Source organism: Daphnia pulex, chromosome 10 (assembly GCF_021134715.1).
Source record: "Daphnia pulex isolate KAP4 chromosome 10, ASM2113471v1".
Lineage (NCBI taxonomy): Eukaryota > Metazoa > Arthropoda > Branchiopoda > Diplostraca > Daphniidae > Daphnia > Daphnia pulex.
This window is the reverse complement of record NC_060026.1, coordinates 15876515-15898024: the sequence shown is the minus strand read 5'-3', so window position 1 is coordinate 15898024 and position 21510 is coordinate 15876515. Positions and strand designations below refer to the sequence as shown.

The following is a 21510-nucleotide window of genomic DNA, read 5'->3' as shown; positions in this document are numbered from 1 at the left end:
AAGTTACAAAGACGTTGCAGATTTCCGCAAAACTAAACCATCGCTTTTTGTCTCATTGCCGCAGCGGTGGTGGCGGGTTGCGTTCTAACTCGTGCAGTAGTAAACCGTCTTGAACCGGACGCCCTGTTTAATGAATTTTTTGAACATTTTAAAAATAAAATAAAATTAGTTCATACAGTGTGTTTATTTTATTTATTACATTACATGGTTTCAGGTTAAATATTGGTTTATAGGGTTAAAGGTATAGATTTAAGGGTTGGTAGGTGTATGTTTTCGCGGTTTGAAGGATTGGAACGTATATGTTTGTGGGGTTTGGAGATTAATTGGTAGGGATACATTTGTAGGGTTATAGATTAACTGCATTTTTATCCAAACTTGAAATATCCTCCCTCCAACATCCACCACCACCACTTTACTTTCCCAACCCCAAAAACATGTTTATTATTTGTTTGACATGAACATCCCATATTTGTTTTTGTTGCTTCTGAACTTATAAACGGTAAACTGCAATAGTCACGATGACAATTTAACAAAATATGATGCAGCTTCGGTAATTCAAAATCAGCAACAAGGAACGGCCAATTGAACTTGATGTAGAAAAATCTTTCACCAGCATAGGCTTCAACAACGTGCCACATCGGACAGCAACTACGCGAACAATGAACACTAAACCAATAACCAAAATGAAATGAATTAATCTAGAGGAATAAATGTCACTTTACGTTATTTACATGAGTTAAAGCGCTCAGCTGGCTGCATCAAATCTATGTGTAGCCTACGTTGGGCAGCAACAAAGAAGCTCATTCTTTTACTAGACTGATAATCCTATTTATAAAAAAAAAACTCAATTACTATAAGTATCAAGGAAACAATGTCTTAAATTACAAAAACAAAAATGACATAAGTTATACTAAACTATGCAAACACAATCCTTCAGATTAAAAGTTGCAAAAGAACCTATCAGCTAGCAAGCATTTACAAGGTAGACAACTGAAAATTCTACAACAAATAAGTTAAGAGATAGTCACCGACTAACTAAGTCTGTAGTCTCACAGTTAGAAAGTTGAACATATTTACCTGAATAGTTCTGAAGTGTTTCTTACAAAACGTACAGATGGTACAGGAAAAAGAGGAATTTATCCTTGGCATGGTTGTGGTAAAGAGCTCAATTTCACCTACATGAGGGGAGAAAAGAGTTACTTTTATAACAGGAAATCAAATGCGGTTATGTTTTTCTTCTATTCAGACCTGGAGTGTTACAATTCTGGCTCAGGCATCACTCAATGAGGGGAAAGAATTGAGGTGAACACTAGTTGTGATTGAATGATTTTCAATCTTTTTGTTGATATTCAACTCTTACAGCACTCTGTGCAGAACTCTACAAACAAATAATGATTAAAGCTTTATTAATTAAAACATCTATTATACTGCAGGGTTCTCACTTTTCAATGCTTGGCATTGTCTCTCAATAGTGGGTGGTGTCAAGTGAAGAAAGTTGGGGATCTTCATCAACTCTGCATTGGCAAATTTACCGGGTGGTGTTGCCCCCGGAACAACCCAGCCCTGATGCAAGGGCAGCAGGACACTAGCTGGATGGAAAGACCTGGCAATTGGCCTGACTGAGGGCCAGTCTTGATCAAAAGCGTGTTTGTTGGAACATGAACTGCTGCTCTCTTGTATACTTTACGTCCGTAAGATCTCATATTCAACGACTTGTTTGCACTCAGATCCAGCGAACGGAATTCGTCATCTCCTAATAAATTTTAACAGAAAGCAGGTTACAGCACATTCACGTGTAAATAATCTAATTATACTAAGCGTCTAAGCCCCAGTTTAAAAAGATGAAAGTTACCTTTCACATTTTGAATTTCTTCATTTTTACGAAATGATGTGGGATAATTAGAAATGGGTCTAATTGACACAAACTGCTGAAAATTACGGAAAACGCGAACAACAATTGTAGACATTTTATTCGACTTTTTTTTTACTCTCTTTTTTAGCCAGCAGACTAAATTACAAGTTTCATCGCCATCTATGTTTCACATTTAAAACTGATAGTCTTCGCTACGCAAGACCACCGCCATTTTTTTCGAGCACTGATTGAAAGCGTTAGATAATCCTTGCTATTTTCTTTCCTGATCATTTTCTAATTTTCTTCCAAAAATGGTAATTCCTGTTTGGATTGTTAGATTTGACTGAATCTTAATTCTTTGTGCGTGAATTTAGTTATTTGTGTGGTAACCTAGCCTATAATTTCTACTTGGAAATTTCAGCTGATCATGTGGCCAACAATTTGCCAAGATGTCTCTTTTTCCGGTACGTACCGGCTGTACGTTCTGTAAGAAACACTTCAGAACAAATCAGGTAAACATGTTCAACTTTCTAACTATGAGACTTAGTTAGTTGGTGACTATGTCTTAACTTACCTGTTGTAGAACTATAGTTGTCTACCTTGGGAAAGCTTAATCGCTAGCTGTAGGATCCTTTGCAACATTTATTTCAAAGGATTGTGTAGTTAATGTTTTTTTTTGTTTTTGTCATTTGATCTGCTGTGTCCTTGATAGTAATTGAGTTTTTTTTTGTGATAAACAGTCTGGTAAAGTTTGAGCTTCGTTGTTGCTGCCCAATGTACATATGGATTTGATGCAGCCAGCTGATAAAGGGTGTTCCTCTTGCTACCTGTAGGCTACTCCACTGCTGTGTGTTTTGTCAAATGGAGAAACATTAGAAACTGAAGTAATTATTTCAATCAACTTTCTAATTGTCTGGCTGATTCAAAAAGCTTGCTAACTGACACTGAGAGGTTTCATAGTTTAGCTATACTTGTTTCATTTTTTTTTATTATCGCGTGAGAATTTACTGCTAGATAGTAATTGATTTTTTTAAAGCAGGGTTCACATCCAGTTAAAGTCTTAGCTTCTCTTTCTTCTTTGTTGTAGTTTAAATCACACATTTTGTTTTTGTTTCAACAATACTACAAAAGCTATCAGATATTGTTTTCAGAATATTTGGTTTAACTAAAACCACAAAGTGTCATTAATTCTGTCTTTTCAGATGGAATTTCCATTGATGCTGAAGCTTAATTCATTTCATTTTGGTTATTGGTTTAGTGTTCATTGTTCGCGTAGTTGCTGTCCGATGTGGCACGTTGTTGAAGCCTATGCTGGTGAAAGATTTTTCTACATCAAGTTCAATTGGCCGTTCCTTGTTGCTGATTTTGAATTACCGAAGCTGCATCATATTTTGTTAAATTGTCATCGTGACTATTGCAGTTTACCGTTTATAAGTTCAGAAGCAACAAAAACAAATATGGGATGTTCATGTCAAACAAATAATAAACATGTTTTTGGGGTTGGGAAAGTAAAGTGGTGGTGGTGGATGTTGGAGGGAGGATATTTCAAGTTTGGATAAAAATGCAGTTAATCTATAACCCTACAAATGTATCCCTACCAATTAATCTCCAAACCCCACAAACATATACGTTCCAATCCTTCAAACCGCGAAAACATACACCTACCAACCCTTAAATCTATACCTTTAACCCTATAAACCAATATTTAACCTGAAACCATGTAATGTAATAAATAAAATAAACACACTGTATGAACTAATTTTATTTTCTTTTTAAAATGTTCAAAAAATTCATTAAACAGGGCGTCCGGTTCAAGACGGTTTACTACTGCACGAGTTAGAACGCAACCCGCCACCACCGCTGCGGCAATGAGACAAAAAGCGATGGTTTAGTTTTGCGGAAATCTGCAACGTCTTTGTAACTTGACTGACGGAGATTTCCACAAAAAATAAACCATGGCCATTTGTTTCATTGGGTAGTGGATGCATTGTTTTAACTCGCACATGCTGTTATAGGATATGTCTACGGCCCCCAGAGATATTTATCTGGACCGAGAAGAAGAGAGAAGTACGAGGCAAGTTTTTCCGGGGAGATGTAGTCATACTAGGCTTCCGGGTTAGACACATGACCCTCCAAAAGTTTTCATCGGATCATGCGCCTTCCAAGTCCCCGTTCGACCAGAGCCCTCCCCTCCTCCTGGTTTCACAGCGGGTGAGTGACCACCGGCGGGCGTTGGTTAGTGGTTAGTTAGGGAAACGGGGCCACAGAAAAGAAGGGAGCCCAGATTATGCACTTGTAATTTGTCTACATCTACATAATTTATTGACGAGTCTTGAATTTCAGCAACCTCGGTTCCTCAGTTTTACCAATGGGTCAAGTCTATGGAACGGCAGACAAACGATTAAACTGAATAAAGAATAGAGCTTTTAATTAAAAGTCAATAAGTGAACGATCACATCACGCATTACCTCAACGCCGCGGTACAGGTAGCAAGAGACGACATATCGACAAAATAAGCCCGACAGCCATCAGGCAACATTTGACTATTTTACCCAACTAATCAACACTGCACGGACACCAACATAGAAAAATGACACATTTAAGTGTGATGTTGAACTGCAAGTCTGCACAAGCTTCATTTCAGTGCATTTTTCAACTGGAAAATGACAGCAAAACCACTGCACCCCAAACAGCAACACCATAAACAGCTCAAACAACAAACTGGCCATGGAAATCTACAAAGCAAAAGAACATAAATGAACCAATACAGATTTAAAATGTAAAATAGATACCAAAAAGGATTTACTTGAAATGTACGCTAAACTAGAGAAAAACAAATAAAGATTACAAGTACCTTACACAATTTTTAAGCACTTATTTAGAAGCACAAAATAAGATGTCACTAGTCTTCGACATCAAGAACGAAATGCTGACCTTCTTTGCCACCTAGTGGAAACAATTTTACACACCGTGTCAGATTTCTTACGATAAAGGAACGACTGAACGGTCTATAGTTCAATGAACGAACGACACCAGAACACTGCAGTCTGCATGCAACAGCTCACCGCATCGTTCACTAGCTGGTTGCACAGAATTCATGTACACATCGGACTGCAACAAAGAGGCTCAGACCTTTTAAGAAGCTTTTAATCCTACTTTGGAAAAAATAAATAAATTACAATGAGAAAAACAGGCATGTGTGACATAAAAAAATGACTGAACTATAGTTAAACTAGGCAATATCTAAGAATTACTTCAGACAAGTTCTCATCAGGCACTGGTCTCCTTTCTTAACTTTGACGAATGACGACCGATTTCTTCGTCAAGTTCCAGACATCGTCGTTGCTAAAAAATAAAAAAATTATTATTAAGGTCTTCTACGACAAAAATAAGGTAGTTTAGATTGTTTACACCTTAATGATCATTTGTTAACTGTTCATGGGAACCTTCTACTTCAGATTGGATATAGCTCTCTTGATAAAGCCTTTTCATGCTCCATCAAGCCAAACCTACAAGCAGCTACATCCTCCAAAGCATTAGTTTGTTTACAGCTTGTACTTTCTTTTAAAGGTAATTGCGATCCACATTGGAATTCTTGCCTTTTCAGTCGAAACATTTGTCTGGCCATTTACTAAGGTAGATGTGGCTGGCACTCTGTTTGCTTCATCAGGTACAGGTACTTTTTCTTCATTGTGGCAAATATCTTCATAAGCAGAGATAACTTCGACAGTGGACTGCTGTTTAATTCGAGTAATGTGATGGTTAAACATTTTTCAATAAAGGTACAGAACACAACTTTCTTCACATACTCACTAGGTTTTCAGCATGCAGGCCAAACAATGGCTCATTTCTTGTACTGTTAATGACGAGGGAAGTTCTGGGTGGTTTCTAACATTTGGATCATTGACTTCTTTGTTTCAACCTGGGTGACGGGACGCTCAAGTATGCCATAGATCCTACGATTGGGCAATCGAAAGACAAAAGAAGACTTGGAGTGAACAGACATAATTGGTAAATATTCGCCATAGTAAAGCACAGTTTAATGGACGAAACTTTAATGCAACGCTATGCTGAGTTGGCATCTTTACAGTCTATGCAACGCTCTAATGCACAATAACTCTTTTAAGCTGACGGAACTGCGGTACTTCCTGGCTGCTCGAAGAAGAAGTGATCACTGATCAGCAAGCAGACGCACTTTGGCGAAAACGGTGAAACAGCGTTGCCAATTCATGCAACTCGACCGCCAAATAAAATATTTTTTTCAAAATCATTGGCGAAATCTGAAACACGAATTCAAAGTTAAAGGCACTGATTAAATAAAGCCATGGTCATCTGTCGTACGAATAATTGATCGAAGGTGCCATAGCAAAATTTTTGTTTTAATTCCACCTCACTCTCCCCTCACAGCACTAAGATTGTTTGTTATTGAATGTCACTGGCTCACTGCTGTTCTTTATAGTATCACCCAGTCTGTTGAATGCGGTTAAAAATAGCATAGAGTTGGAAGACCTTAAAAATATGTTGAAAAACACAGCATATCGCTCATTATTAGCCAATTAAGCTTTCAGGTTGTGCAGTTGTGCGAGATAATATACGAGGTGAAAGAACATTGGTCGTTCCGTACTTTTTCACTTCGCAAAGACTATGAAACGCATAAATAATCAGGGTATATACTAATACTTTTCGCTAAAAATAGCTGGATGGAGACAGGAGAGACGTCGACCTCCGCAACACCAGGTGTGGCATCCGCATTCTCCTCTGCATACCAACAGGTGGACGAAAGTGGGTCTCCCTTATTATAAACACACGCTCAACTGTGGACTGTGAATTAATAAATTATTGTCAATTCATTACTCCTGCTTGGGTGTCGTGTGTCTGCGACTGTTGACTCGGAAATTATACATATTTCATCCCAATTTGAAAAAGGCCACCGAGTATAAAACCGATCACATATTCCTCGATCTCCTTGTAATTCGCCAACCTCCGCGGTAAAAGGACCGGCTCTTCCACACATCATTTTAAGGTAATACAGTTGAATTGATTAACTTTTGTTAGCATAATTTTCTCATATGTTTTACAGATGAAAATCGTTGTGATTGTTCTGTCGGTCTTGGTGGTTTTCACACACCAGCAATTCTACCAGCCATCGACGACGGCAGAGAGACTCTTTTGGTTGTCGCGTTATTACTCACCACGGCCTGCCTTCGATTATTACAATCGCCAGCCCGTTAACTACGCTGATGATAATCAAGGCGACGATGACGACTCGTTCCATCCATTTATGCCACCAAGTCCCTCCGCATTTCCACAAGTAAAATTCAAGTTTGAAAATATTTATAATTTCGTTTGCACCTTATAATCAATGAATTTCTAGAAGGCCAGGCCTTATTTGAATGCTGTGGAAAATCCAAATGACGAAGAAGGAGAGGATCAGTTTCCTGTTCAAGTTCAAGGGAGAAGGAAGACGATGAATAGTTTCCCGACTCGTTTCCGGCCGTCATTTTTGCAACCCAAACCGCAAAAGGACGACCCGCGATTTCTCATCAACTTGGCCAGTCCCAATTTGATAACCAGGAAAGTGAAAACGATTACCTTCACGTTGACGTCGTCGTTGACGTTTACTAGCGTCCAGTCGTGCATTCCCAGTGCCCAATTTTACACCGGGGCGGCTGACATCGCATGTCGCCGGAAGAGACGCGGCGGAATCGTCGCACCTCTGGACGCTCTGGACATCAGCAAACCGGAAGACACTGAATTCGCCATCACTCCAACAGATGTGCAGCCGTAAGTGCAACATCGACACAAAACTGACCTATTCTTACACCGGGAGAATTTTTATAAAAAGAGGTAATCGACAAAATGATTTGGTTGCTTCTCATTTGTGTAGGGTGGAGCCGACGGAACTTACGTCACTGGATCTGTCGAATGAGCATCACCAATGGGCAAAAAACCAGACGTTGAATCACGGACTCGTTTCTTCTATGAACGAAGATTTGAATGCGGATGCGACGGCGGAATCGTTGGTGTCGACACCGGCCGTGCGTTCGAGAGGACAACGATTCTTCGTCCACTTGGTGACGACAACTACTGTGACCAGTTACTCGTTTCTCTCGACGACCGTTACAAAGACCGTCAGCCTTTTAAACACTTTGTTAAATCCCGGGGGAGGACTGATTTGCCTCCCTTATGGCTATTCCGTCTGTCCTTACACCAGCCTTTTTCCTGGCTAATGCTGTACAAAAAAAAATGAATAATATTACGCTATTCCGTCTGCCATTTTTACACAGCTACAGCTTTTCATCGCTATTAATGCTTTACTCTTGTGATTAGAAGAAAAAAATCGCTTCCGCTATCGACAAGTTTTCTGGGACCTTATCATTTTTCGTACTAGGAATCAGCTTTTATTTATTTATCGAGACACATTTTGAATTCTGGTGGTGGAAGTCAATTTGGTTTCAATATTTGTATCGCTCATTATATTACCCACATTCATACTTTTTAAAAATACATCAAATGTAGGTAGCAGTCGATACGTATTAAAAATAAACGAGAAAACAAATTGTAATGCAAATTAAATTGAAATTACTTTAATCAAATAAGAACTCAACAAAATTCAGCAGGATACCAGGATAGTGCTGCATAAATGGAGTAGATTATCGTAATGTGTTCTATTGGTACAAAAGATGCGCCTCAACTTAAAAGTATATGTTTTCATAAAAGAAACCACAGTCGTGAATTAAATACATTTCGTCTTTCAATCCATTCACATGTGAAACGAACTATCGCCGTTTTCGGTTTAGCCAGCAGCGACAGGGCAAACAATGAAGCCCGTTGGTAAACAGGGTACACAAATTACTGCCGGGGTAGTAACAGCCAAAGTAGTAGGATCAATAACTGCGGCAGCGGGGACACAAGGAACTGGAGCACCTGCTGCTGGTAATGGGCTCAACAGATTGACAGTTGCCGTTATAGTCTGATTGACAAACGCGTATGTGGTAACGACTGAAGTGACAATAAATTGGTTTCTGTTGATGAAAAATCGTTTCTCTCTTGAATTGCTCTTGTCACCTGGGCCTATTTCCATTTCACTTTGACTAAAATCGTCTTTGGATGACAAAAGAAGATCCAAGCTTTGATCATTTGCCGAGGAATCAGATTCTGTGGCTGTTGTAATGACTCTGTAGATATTTAAAAGAAATGAATAACGAATTTTAGTAAAAGAAAAAGCTACGAAACAAATCTCGTTTTAGGCAGACAAAAAATGATTAAATTGTTAAATATTTACTTGATAGTTTCTGAAGGATGGATTTCAAATTGACGGTCTGCCACCGGATTTTCACGGGTATCTTCTCGCTTGCGACGACAAGCAGGGGGCGCGTCAATGACTTGGTCGATTGGAACACAAGACACGACAGAGACGAGGGTCAAAGTTTGCGTCGAGGTAAACGTCGCTGTTTTGAAAAGAGGAATGCTGTTGAATATTGAAAAGAGGCCGTTGTTGTTGCTGTTAGCGTTGTTGCCCGTGTTGGCCCAGTTGAAAAAAAATCGCGCGTTCTGCTGCTGATCGTTGAGTGAGGGCTTGAGCCGGTAGCGGCTCAAGCCGTTGAAATTATTGCTGAAGCCTTTGATCCTTGACTGAGTAGTATCTGCAAATCTTTCTTCTTGATCGATGCCATTGCGACTGCTGTATCCTATTAGGCCTGGGTATATCTCCTCGTTCTATGGAAATGCAATAAAATAAAATAAATGAAACAATGGAATAAATAACTGAAGCAACAATATTACATAATCATTTTCGGCTACGGGTTGTTGAGAAAACGGTGACATCCAAGGGAACCCGAACATCATCCGGGGATGGAAATATTGCTGATGAGAGATGGCCACAAAAATGGACAGGAAGATCAAGGCCAACTTCATTTCAAGTACTATATATAGAAATCAGAAAAAAGTTAATATAATTGTGACCATTAATTTTTAAATTATGAGCTGTTCTGCAAGCAGACTTTTATACCTTTAAGTTAAAGGACTTAGCTGCTGATGTGTTTGGCTGCAAGTTATAGGGTTGAACAAGAATCTCTAAGCACCGACTGGAGTCAAATGAAGAGAGAACTGATACTCACCTAGACGTACGGCCTAGCTTTTATATTCGGTGGAGCTACATGCTTGATACAACCTATGTTACACGATTGACGCTTAGGCTGGACCTTTAGTTTGCAAAGATGAGTCAGGGAAATTTCATAACTTTTATTTGCTTTATGCTAGGTTATTGACAGCTTACTGTTTCTTCGCTTCCTTTATCAACATCCAGGCGATACTTTCGTATTGCCCCACACGATGACGTGTACGCTACGTGCGGTAGCGTTCCGTATTTGCTAGTCACATTATTTGATACCACCTAACGGATTTGAAAATGTATAGTTAATAAAATGTTTAGTATCATATTCTGAGGGAATCTTGCATGTCCCACAGCATACGACTTTCTCCCTAAAGTTCCAACTAAAAAGAGTGAAGATTCTTGCAGTATATTTGCAGTATACTTGTAAACGAAATTTTATACAAGTAAGTAGCACATATCTAAATAAGACGAAATAAGGATAGTTATATGATCCTGTAGAAATTAATCAAACAATAACAAAGTAGGGTATCGAAATAAATATTTCATTTTGTGTTTCTGAATGTGTAAGCATACTACATTGTGATACTTCACTTCGCCCAGTAAACTTAAATCATTTTAAGTCCAATCTTTATGATTTTTCTAAATACTTAACCCGCAGCTGGAGCAGGGCACACGATGAAGCCTGCCGGCAAACATGCAACACACTGTGGCACAGCAGCCGCAGCTACAGCTGAACATTGAACAGCTGGTGGTGGATTGATTAGATTAACAGTTACCGTGACAGTTGTGTTAACGAATGCGTATGAGGTTATAGTTGTAGAAACTACAAATAGGTTTTTGTTGGCGTAGAAGAATCGTTTCTCTCTTAAATGATCTGTCGTCGACAATTCATCAGAGACGTCATCTCTAGAAGACAAAAGTGTATTAACGCTGCGATCCTGTGGTGACGAAAGAGCCGTGGGCATCAATCTGGGAACGGAATTCGAGACCTTTGTTATTAAAAATAGTGTTTATCAAAGTATAGTTCTGTATATAATAGTTGCCTTAGGGTTTCCGATGGGGTGATTGGAAATTGCTCTGCGGTGTTATCTTCGATTTCACTTCTCTTGCGACGACAAGCAGGAGCAGCAGGTGTCACCTGAAATGATGGGACGCAAGTCTGGATGGAAGCCAAGGTCAGCGTCGAAGTGAGAGTGAACGTCGCTGTTTTGAAAAACGGATTGTAATTGTTGAAGTTGTTGTTGTTAGCGTTGTTGCCCGTGTTGGCCCAGTTGAAAAAAAATCGCGCGCTCTGTTGGTCATTGAGAGAGGGACTCGGTCGGTAGCGGCTCAAGCCGTTAAAGTTGCTGCTAAAGCCCTTGATTCTTGATTGGATATCGTTAAATTCGTCATCTTGACCGATGTCATTGCGACTGCTCAATCCCATCGGCTCAGGGTATACCTCCTCATTCTATAGAAATGCGATAAAAGAATAGAGATGATGTAATGGAATTGGAACAAATAATCGGAGCAACACTATACGTAATTGTAGATGGGCATGGGTTGTTGAGCAAACGGTGACATCCAAGGGAACCCGAACATCATCCGCGGATGAAAATATTGCTGATGGGAAATGGCCACAAATATGGACAGGAAGATCATTGCCAACTTCATTTTCAGTTCTACATAATCAGTAAAAATTTGAATATGTAAAAGTAATCGTCCTAGAATTATCACAATTAAGTTGAGCTGTTTTGACAGCTCACTTGCAATAGTTAACGTTTTTACCTTAAAATAAAACGGCGCTTCTTTGTGTTTGGCTTTAAGTTACCGGGTTGGTAAAGGATCTCTATGCACCAACTGGAGTCAAATGAAGAGAGAACTGATACTCCATAGACGTGCAGCCGAGCTTTTATATTCAGTGAAGCTATGCTCGATAACCGATACATGATTGACGCTTAAGCTAGACCGGTAGTGTGCTCAGATAAATCAGGGAAATATGATTATTTTCATTTGCTGAGTGGTAGGTTCATTCACCGTATCGTTTCCTCGTTCCCTTATCAACATCCAAACGATTTCTATTGTCAACACGAGCCGACACGCGCGTTTCAAGTGATTTCTGTTTGTGTTAGTAGGCTATAAGTCAATATAATGAGCACTTGAACGTTAGCAAATATTAACTCTTGTCAGGCAGTATATGGTATGGCGTCAATATCACCGGTCACATTTCGCTGGCTGGACAAAGTCACCTAATCAATTGTTTAATGACCCGACGTTCGAAGCAATTCACATTTGACCGCCGTCGTTAGGCCTACCTTCGATGTTCAAACACATCTCGAACTAGGATGTAGAGGATCGATGACTTCAGCAATTCTTCTCTGGTATTTCACTATTTCACCACTTGACTTAATAAGACATTCGACTGGAATTTGAGGTGGGTCGTACCAGATGCCTCTTGACTTTTATTTGATTTATGTTTACCCACAGACAAAGTTGGACAAAACCGTGCCTGATCTCTAGTCGTTCTAACAAAAATGAGATTTTTAATGAACCCTGACTGAGAAAACCAAAAAAACGGCAACAGAAAATAGTTTCAGTTAACCGCATAGCTCAGGAACGATTTATAATCAACGCCACAGCCGCCACCAAATAGTCAAAAAGGAAGAACACAGAGATAAATTATTCCTACCTTTAAACCTGGGAAATACGGCAAAGGATCCACAATGTTTCACCCGGTCACTGAAGAGTTGAACACCCCAGGCCCAGGCGGGATAGGAAAAAGGGCTTCAGACTCGTGAATACCCCCACACTCACATGGGTGTACACGATAACGAAAGGCGAAGAAGAAATCCGTAACTTTGCCGACATCGGTAATCTCTAATTAAAAGGGATAAATGAAAAAATAAAAAATGGGTTACGAAAAGTATTGACAGAAACAAAGTAAGGAAAGTTGAAACGAGACAGTGGGTAATCCCAAATTTTTGGTAAATTAGCATGTGCACTGCATTTGTGCAAGTCATTTAAATATCTAGCTGCTTGCAGAAATAACAGTAACATAAATAAGTCATCATCCTATTGATGAGTAGATGACAGGTCAATACCAGAACAAGGAAAACTTGCATCATGTTGTTACGATGGCTGCTGGCTCAGGATTCAAATCTGCACTGCCAGTGCAAACAAACTGCCATACATCAACAGGAGGCAGCTTAAATGATAATTGCTAGTTCAACTTTTCTATTTAAGCTCCCATAATTATTCTATTTGTATTAGCTTAGTTTTATTTACCTGACAAACAGTATGGAGTGGAGAGCTGCGACACCAGAGTTCACACGAAGATCACATTTTTATAATTTTATTTGCTCTGCTATCTTTCGTGCAGCCATGTATCTATGTACGTTTCCAAAAAGTGATGATTCCGTTTCTTTATCATGATATTAAACTTTGTCTCTTTTTCGAAACTTTTTAAAAAAGAAGACTGAAAAGAAAAAGAACTGCACAAAGCAGACGACACTAATTAGCCTGTATTAAGATATCGATAGAAATTCAAAATCGATCCTCGCCTAAATTCAAACTGCTCAAAAACGATTAAAAAAAAAAAAAAAAAACAGCGATTTTCTCACCAGTGATGGACATCCGCTGAACGGTTCAACATTATTTTAGTATAATTATTATCCAAAGAGGATCAGCGTGGATTTCATCTGCATAAAAATCGAGAAGATCAAAATGGTTTTTTAGTCTAAACTTTGAAGCAAGAGATGGAGAAGGTCAGTTTACCTTATAATGAGCGGTCTCCCAACGAAGGTTGATTCACTACAAGAAGTCCCTATGGAGAAAAATGTTGCCTTATACACGTAAATGTTACAACGAAGATTGTCCGTCCGTACTGTGGCAGTGAATCGACTACTTAGAAACTCAGTCAAGCATGTTTACTACTAACAGCACTGCGACACTAATAAAAGAAAACACTCGGCGCTTGAAATGGTGGGATCTAAATTTAGTTTCTAACTCTCCGAATACAAGGTGCAATAAGCTACTTTTATTTATGACTTTATACCCGTCGACCCTGTTATGTTTCCTTGTGACGTTCTCAATCCTTGAAAATTTAACACCGAACGTATTCATCTCTCATTTCGTGTACGAGAAATCAAATGGCCATCAACCCCGGGTAGTCCACAGTCCCGTTGTCCTGATGGGTCCACCATGTCGTCGTATAGGAAGAATATTGCACCTGACGACAAAAAAGGTTGCATATAGCGCTCGACACGTATACGCCAACACGGCCAACACCTTAAATCAAAAGACTAAATACCTTTAGAAATTCTTTTACTTCAAGATCGGAGCTTATAGTCTGCGATGAATACACAGCGCCTTTGACGTTATATGTGTGTTCCTCTCTCGCATGGTTACATAACTTACGTGTTATTGGGATTAATGTCAGATGGACATTGTGGACGAGTTCAATTCTGACAGCTAAAAGATGAATAATGTTTATTTGAAACACGAGGCTTAATTAGTTATAAGTAAGGACTCTGAACTTGTAGCCTCGACTTATCTACCGTCGAGTTGTCCTGATTTGAATAGAAGTTTCGATTATAACAACGCTTGAATGATAATTGAATCTTCTTTGAAAGAGGTGGGTCATTTATTTGTTCACACATTCGAGCACTGAATCATTTGGACGCGGCGAACCTATTTCGTTTGTCATTTGTGTAAAGCAAAAGGCGGACTGGGAACTCTTTGTGTGTGTATAACAATTCCTGTGTTCTGTGTGGGCGTTTTCCTTTTAAGGCCTTGTCAATTACGTTCTCTCACCCTTTAGTTAGTGAGCATACGACTACTTTTGCCCTCCATTCCTTCTTCTTCCTGGTTTTATTTTCTATAAACTAAAATGCTGTATAGCTCTTTGTATACTTGAATAAGATAACCGCAGGATAACAAAGTTATTGATGGGTAAAAGTGGGCGAAAAAAAATACTTAAAAATTTTTTAAAACACATATCATATGATTTCAACAAAAGTGAAAACAATAAGAAAAACGTCCACGTATGCCGCCGGACAGCAAAAAAGCTATTAAAACCAAGATGGTTGCACTCATTTAACCGCATTTCACCTGAATTTTGATTTTGTGTCATTGATATTCAAATTTATTCTTTTATAAAAAAAAATCTGATAAGGTGGTCGGATTGCGGATTCGTTCAATTTACGTATATGCTGCCTGTACGTACGTTACGTAATACTTGAAAACCTCCTTCTATACATACGCGATTGTCATTCTTTTTCGTGTCAAACAGACCGCGCTCTGTAGACGGTGGACAAACAAGCTCTTGGATGACGAAGCTGGATTCGACCAGTGATGAAGCGGTTCCGAAGAATCTGCACGACAAATAAACAAAGAGTAAAATATCCGAAACTTGATCGGTAATGTGTAAATTCCCCTGACCGGAAACCCCCTATCAAGGTTTTTCAACACGATTTTCAGATTCGTGTGAATGACAACATAGATAGTTAAGCCTAAGTTCAAACCTGCATTCAGCTTTATAGCTTCATGTTCTATATCGTTAAACGGCATATGACGACTATAACATACATGTCACGAATCATCATTGCACCCGCTTATCAAATCAAAAGTATAAAGAATCGGAATGAACACATAATTTCATTAAAACATTATCTTTCTTATTTTGCTAATGAGCTATTAATCATCAATTTTACATCATAAAACAGTTATTGCTTTATATTTTACCATCAGTTAGGGACTCCATCCAACCTGGGACGAGTGTGCCACAGCAACTGAAGGCACCCCAATATTCGTGCAATTAACTTTCGCCTGGAAAAATTTGAACGACCCTCCCCCTTGGTCTAACTCGTCCAATAGAATTGTTACATGCAGGCAAAGAGAAAAATGTGCGCAACTCGTCTATGGAAACCTTTTGGGACACGTCAGCACACATCATTCCCTCGTCTCCCCACCGAATTTTCACATATGTGTTGACAGCCTGTCTTTCAAACTTTTCATATCAATGTCTGTTATCGTCGCTTTAATCTGAAACCCTTTTTTTCTTTTGGAAGTGAAATGCAGGTGTGGAGAATCTGCTACATGCCAACACGTCACACAAATTCGGGCGAGAAATGAAATGCGTCTAGCACTCACAGGTAGTCATCTAGGACGCACTTGGATATTCTTGTTTTTTCTGGTTTCAAACCGGATTTGATATTCGTATATCGCAACTAGCAACGTTGAAACGGTTGAAACATATGCACAAGGGAAGGGACGTGCGTCATACATCTTGCACACATTTCTTCAACATTAGCACTTTCAGCTAACCCATTCTCTTCGTCCAGGCTCATCAGAGCGTGTACGCCAAATGTTTTGGAATATGCTGTCGAATCCCAACTGCGCATTTCTCTATAATGTATAACTGAATTAAAACGCAATAAAAAGCGAGATGAGCAATACGAGTTATCACCATTCGTCGGCGGCCAGCGTTACCCTATACTTAAGGTTTCTCCGCGAAAATCGACTGCTCTGCACTTCACGATGCGTCCCACTCAATTTTTGGTAATTCGAAAATTATTTTAAATTTTTTTACTTTGGATTGAATCGAATTTTGAATCTGAATTTGTTTTTTCGTTTCTGTTGAACTATTACAGACAATCTGCTTCATTTGTCTCTTCAGTCGTGCCCACTCGTATTCTCTAGAGTCCCTTGGGTTGAGCCAACTCAGCAATGGTAATTATCGTTTCGATTAGAATTTTTAGGCCAGAAATATAAGTGATTTGGCATTCATTATAAACTAACCGTTATTATTTCGACTGTGATGTGAATTTATAAATATTTTTTACTTTGGGCTGACTGAATTTCGTTGAAGTTTTTCGCGGCGGTTATGGAGGTTCGAAAGTGGCTGATGACATGGAATTGAGACAAGAGTTAACCGACGCTCCTATTACCGACGCTCCCATCACCGACGCTCCTATAACTGACGCTCCCATCACCGACGCTCCTATAACTGACGCTCCTATAACTGACGCTCCCATCACCGACGCTCCCATCACAGACGCTCCTATTACCGATGCTCCCATTACCGACGCTCCCATCACCGATTCTCCCATTACCGATGCCCCAATTACTGATGCTCCTATTACCGATGCTCCCATCACTGATGCTCCTATCACTGACGCTCCTATTACTGATGCCCCGACGGACCCACCAACTACAACTAAACCTACCACAAAAAAGCCAACCACAAAAAAACCAACAACTAAAAAACCAACAACTAAAAAGCCAACAACTAAAAAACCCACAACTAAAAAACCCACCACTAAGAAACCTACCACAAAGAAACCCACAACCAAAAAACCCACAACCAAAAAACCTACCACAAAGAAACCTACTACCAAGAAACCCACCACAAAGAAACCCACAACCAAAAAACCCACCACTAAAAAACCTACCACCAAGAAGCCAACAACAAAGAAACCTACGAAAAAACCGGTTGGTTAGAGTTGGAGTCAGATCGATCCTCGATCAACCCATTCTCCGCTTCCGAATTTCGTGACAGTTAAGGCTTCTGCATCCGAAAATTGATCGCCCAAATTCCTATACCAAATATTCGTATCTTCAAAATGAAATTGGCTTATGTTGTTCCTACGTATTTAGTCACCATCAGCATTACTTATATATGTTTAATTTGAGTGTTGTTTTTGTGCTACAAATCGCATGTTGATGAATAAGGGCAAAATAAAATTCTTTGATCAGCAACAATTTTTATGCACTAGTTTTTTCGCCGTTTAAAAATTTGGTTATACAGCACTGCTGCCAAAAGTGTATAATTTCTAGTTGCCATTAGCTTGAAGTTTCAAAACTTAAAATATTTTCGAATTTGATTGTTCCACAGACAAAGTTGTGAAGTTCAGAACCGGGCCTGATCTGCAATCGTTCACAATTGAGTTATTTCAAAAGGAACCCCTATACTGACTAGAGAAAAACGCCAAGAGAAAACAGTCCTAGACAACGGCATAGCTCAAGAATAATCGAATTCCATAACGATTTAGAATTGTTTATAAAAACACTCGTAAAAACAGTCAAACAGGAAGAATAGTATAAATGTGTCCTACCTTTAAACCTGGGAAATACGGCCAGGCATATACACAAGAGATCCATCCGCGGATGAAAAGATGAACACACCAGACTCGTGAATACACCCACACACACATGTGTGTACACGAGGACAAGAAGGGATTCAAAGAAATGGGGAAGAAGAGGTACGTAACTCGGCCGACATCGGTAGTTTTCTCCAATCATGAGGGATAGGCTACTGTGTATCTAAAAAATAAAAATAAAAATGGGTTACGAAAACATTTACAGAAATAACCTTAATTATTAATAAATGAGAGAATTTAAAGTTTCCATGTGTTGTTTCACTGCACTTTTTCAAGTCGTGCATCATTAAAATGTCTAGCAGGTGCCAGGAATAGAAGTAATATACAAATAATTATAACCTAACGATGATTCTGATGAAGAGGCCAACAAAAGCAAAACTTGATGTTACGATGGCTGGCGCTGGCTCAGGCCTCAAATCTGCACAAAGAAAAAGGTTAATCAAACAAACTGCCATGCATTGACAGGGGGCTTACATGATAAAAGATAGTCAGGCACAAACATTTCACAAATCTGGAACAAGATTAACTCTTCTATTTATAAGCTTCAAAAATTATTCTATTTATATTCCTAGTTTTGTTTACCAGCTAAACAGTATGGAGTGGAGAACATTGAGAGCCACCACAGAGTTTACATGACGAACACATTCAATAATTTTCTTTGTTCTGATATTTTTCGTGCATCCACGTGTACGTTTCCAAAAAAGGAATCGCTTCTTTGTTATCTCAAACTTCGTCCATTTTTCGAAACTTGTGAACAAAAAACAAAATCAAAGCAGACGACACCATTTTTTTTTTATTAGCCGTGCTTAAGTATCGATTGAAATTTAAAAAATCGACTTCCCCACTAAATTCAAATCGCTCAAAAGCGATCAAAGTGGCTTTCTCACCAGCGCTCGACATCTGCAGATTGGAAATATTTAAAATATCAAATAGTTCGTCCCATCAGTTACCCTTATAATATTGTTGGGCTCATTATTTAAATTTAAATCATATCCAAGTTGAACTTTAGCTATTCTATTTCTATTAGACCGATAAGTTCTATATAGATCATCATGAAATTAGAAATTCGCATAAATCATTTCTCAAGTCTAGTACTATTTTATATGGTTGTTTTATTGACAATTATTCTTTTAGAGTCCATTTCTAGGAATGAACCGTAAAACCCGAGTGTGACAAAGCAACTGAACAGAGCCCAGTTTTTTATGATACTGCGCTATTAAATTTCAACTGAGAACTTTGGAAACTCCCAGCGACGTCCCCTTTCTCCTATTGTCCAATAGTATCGTTACATGCAGGCAAGAGAAACAAAGTGCGCCACTTGTCACTAGAAACCTAGCACCTTATGGGACACGTCATTTGTTTGCGTCTTTCCACCGAGCTGAAAAGCTGTCATCACTCAACTCTATAAAACATTTTCTATATGTTTTTTTTTCGTCGTATCTAGCTACCCTGTGTATTAGCCTTTAGCTATACATTTTTCACACACACATGCAATGCGTGTGCGTTTGTCCAAAACGACATGCGTGTCCGTGTCCCATGTGACACGTAGACGTACTTAACGAACAAATCTTGATGGCATCTGGATTTCTGTTAGAAACAGTTTCTATTTTTCGTGTCCAAATTCTATACACCACTTTGTTGGGGAGGGGGGGGGGGTATAGTCACACAGCCCATAAAACTTCGATTTTGGCCATGCAAATGCTGGATATATGTATCAGCGTCACCATCACTTGTCACCGATTGTCACTCGAAATATTACCCCGTCGTTCAGCAGGTTCATTAGAGCGTATTTGAAACGTTCTGGGTTACACCAGACAATGCAACAAGCCCAAAGAATTTCTGGATAATACTAGTGGTCGATGTTGAATTTATATATAAAAAGGAAGCAAATCTACGGCATGATCATTCTACGGCAGCTAGTGAAAACCATCGTATCATTTGTATAGACTCATTCGCAGAAATCTACTGCAGTTAATTTCGCTCTCGCGATGCGTCTCACTCATTTCCTGGTAATTCGAAATTTATTTTTGCTTTAAGTTGTTATGGAAATTAATCAGGTTAAATAACAATGCGTTGGCATTCTTTTTAATTATCAGGCAATTTGCTGCATTTGTCTGGTCGGTCGTGTCCACCCGTATTCCCTTGGATCCCTCGGAAAGAGCCTTCTCAGCAATGGTTAGTGTTTGTTTAGATCAAATGACACCCAAAACGTAGAAAAAAGAAATGATAGAGAAATAATTTGAAATTATCATTGCATTTTAATTTAATATTAATTTTGTGTTTGACTTTGTTGATGTTGATCCGATAGTCGCTTATGATATGCAATTGAGAGAGGATCCTGTTACTGAAGCCTCTACAGAGATTCCTACTGAACCCTCTACTGAGGCCTCAACAGAAGCTCCTACTGAACCCTCTACTGAAGCCTCTACAGAGGCTCCTACTGAACCCTCAACAGAGGCTCCTACTGAACCCTCAACTGAACCCTCTACAGAGGCTCCTACTGAACCCTCTACAGAGGCTCCTACTGAACCCTCTACTGAACCTCCTACCGAAGCCTCTACAGGGGCTCCTACTGAAGCCTCCACAGAGGTTCCCACAAAAGCACCTACAGCCGCCACTACAAACGCACCAACTACAAAACCATCGACCCAAAAGCCAGCAACCACAGTAAAACCTACTACAAAAATGCCTACTACAGTTAAACCGACCACAGCTAAACCCACCACTATAAAACCGACTACAGCTAAGCCTACCACCAAGAAACCTACTACAGTAAAACCTACCACAGTTAAACCTACCACTAAGAAACCTACCACTAAGAAGCCGACTACAGTTAAACCTACCACTAAGAAGCCTATTACAATGAAACCTACTTCTAAGAAACCGACTACAGCTAAGGCTACCACTAAGAAACCTACAGTGAAACCTACCACTAAGAAGCCTACTACAAGGAAACCTACAACTAAGAAACCAACGACGAAAAAACCAGTTGGTTAGATTTAGAGCCGGTCCTCGACCAACTAGGCCTAGTTCTCCGCTTCAGAATACCATGACTGAGTGACATCCCTGCATCCGAGAATTGACCAACCGAACCTCTTTTTAAAAAAAGGAATTGGTTTCTAAATACGTCACCCATATATAGTCAAACGTCAGCCTTATGCCTATATTACTTTGTGTGTTGCTGTGTTACGAAATGCATATGCTGATGAATAAGGGGATCGTTTAAATTTTGATGTTGTTTAAGGCCTACCAAACAGTTATTTAAGTGTTGGGCTATAATTTCAAGCGTGTTGGTAAATAACTATAATACCCAACTGTAATAGGTTTTAATGTTTTCAAATAAATTCATTGTTACAGTTATTTGGACTATAACGGATGACTGATGAACTGATCAATCTCTCTAG

The 21510-nt window shown here is 39.2% G+C and overlaps 4 protein-coding genes, 3 long non-coding RNA genes and 1 pseudogene across 13 annotated transcripts; 4 read left to right on the top strand and 4 right to left on the bottom strand.

Annotated features, from left to right (window-relative positions):
• Positions 1-474: 474 nt before the first annotated feature.
• On the bottom strand, positions 475-1992 carry LOC124205704 (annotated as a pseudogene).
• A 126-nt stretch (positions 1993-2118) lies between these two features.
• LOC124205705 lies at positions 2119-3308 on the top strand. The gene is made up of 4 exons (XR_006879442.1): positions 2119-2166; positions 2227-2364; positions 2593-2736; positions 3111-3308. It is a non-coding gene; the product is annotated as an uncharacterized LOC124205705 (long non-coding RNA).
• A 768-nt stretch (positions 3309-4076) lies between these two features.
• On the bottom strand, positions 4077-6018 carry LOC124205703. Of its 2 annotated transcripts, none has more exons than XR_006879440.1 (6): positions 5666-6018; positions 5266-5589; positions 5107-5197; positions 4707-5007; positions 4321-4587; positions 4077-4258 (listed from the first exon to the last, which is right to left on the bottom strand). It is a non-coding gene; the product is annotated as an uncharacterized LOC124205703 (long non-coding RNA). The 2 variants fall into 2 exon arrangements; XR_006879441.1 differs by having other exon boundaries at positions 4707-5004; positions 5666-6017.
• A 665-nt stretch (positions 6019-6683) lies between these two features.
• Positions 6684-8428, top strand: LOC124205689. Of its 2 annotated transcripts, none has more exons than XM_046603164.1 (4): positions 6684-6875; positions 6933-7163; positions 7230-7636; positions 7740-8428. In XM_046603164.1, exons 2-4 carry the CDS (start codon positions 6933-6935, stop codon positions 8080-8082), a joined length of 981 nt encoding a protein of 326 aa, XP_046459120.1. In that variant the 5' UTR covers positions 6684-6875; the 3' UTR covers positions 8083-8428. The 2 variants fall into 2 exon arrangements, with proteins under 2 accessions (XP_046459120.1, XP_046459119.1); XM_046603163.1 differs by having other exon boundaries at positions 6809-6875; positions 7227-7636.
• LOC124205694 lies at positions 8228-10933 on the bottom strand. Of its 2 annotated transcripts, XM_046603176.1 has the most exons (6): positions 10131-10933; positions 9973-10056; positions 9864-9899; positions 9638-9777; positions 9138-9571; positions 8228-9030 (listed from the first exon to the last, which is right to left on the bottom strand). In XM_046603176.1, the coding sequence occupies exons 4-6, from the start codon at positions 9767-9769 to the stop codon at positions 8649-8651; spliced, it is 948 nt and encodes a 315-aa protein (XP_046459132.1). In that variant the 5' UTR covers positions 9770-9777; positions 9864-9899; positions 9973-10056; positions 10131-10933; the 3' UTR covers positions 8228-8648. The 2 variants fall into 2 exon arrangements, with proteins under 2 accessions (XP_046459132.1, XP_046459130.1); XM_046603174.1 differs by having other exon boundaries at positions 9864-10056.
• Positions 10934-11017: 84 nt separating this feature from the next.
• LOC124205701 lies at positions 11018-12629 on the bottom strand. 2 transcript variants are annotated; one of them, XR_006879437.1, is made up of 4 exons: positions 12263-12629; positions 11736-12196; positions 11490-11629; positions 11018-11418 (listed from the first exon to the last, which is right to left on the bottom strand). It is a non-coding gene; the product is annotated as an uncharacterized LOC124205701 (long non-coding RNA). The 2 variants fall into 2 exon arrangements; XR_006879436.1 differs by having other exon boundaries at positions 11030-11418; positions 11736-12629.
• A 3737-nt stretch (positions 12630-16366) lies between these two features.
• LOC124205700 (salivary glue protein Sgs-3-like) lies at positions 16367-17705 on the top strand. The gene is made up of 3 exons (XM_046603185.1): positions 16367-16505; positions 16598-16676; positions 16816-17705. The coding sequence occupies exons 1-3, from the start codon at positions 16485-16487 to the stop codon at positions 17445-17447; spliced, it is 732 nt and encodes a 243-aa protein (XP_046459141.1). The 5' UTR covers positions 16367-16484; the 3' UTR covers positions 17448-17705.
• Positions 17706-19998: 2293 nt separating this feature from the next.
• On the top strand, positions 19999-21466 carry LOC124205698 (salivary glue protein Sgs-3-like). Of its 3 annotated transcripts, XM_046603183.1 has the most exons (5): positions 19999-20115; positions 20203-20281; positions 20415-20503; positions 20564-20881; positions 20912-21466. In XM_046603183.1, the coding sequence occupies exons 1-5, from the start codon at positions 20095-20097 to the stop codon at positions 21101-21103; spliced, it is 699 nt and encodes a 232-aa protein (XP_046459139.1). In that variant the 5' UTR covers positions 19999-20094; the 3' UTR covers positions 21104-21466. The 3 variants fall into 3 exon arrangements, with proteins under 3 accessions (XP_046459139.1, XP_046459140.1, XP_046459138.1); XM_046603184.1 differs by having other exon boundaries at positions 20415-20881; positions 21029-21466; XM_046603182.1 differs by having other exon boundaries at positions 20415-20881.
• Positions 21467-21510: the final 44 nt, after the last annotated feature.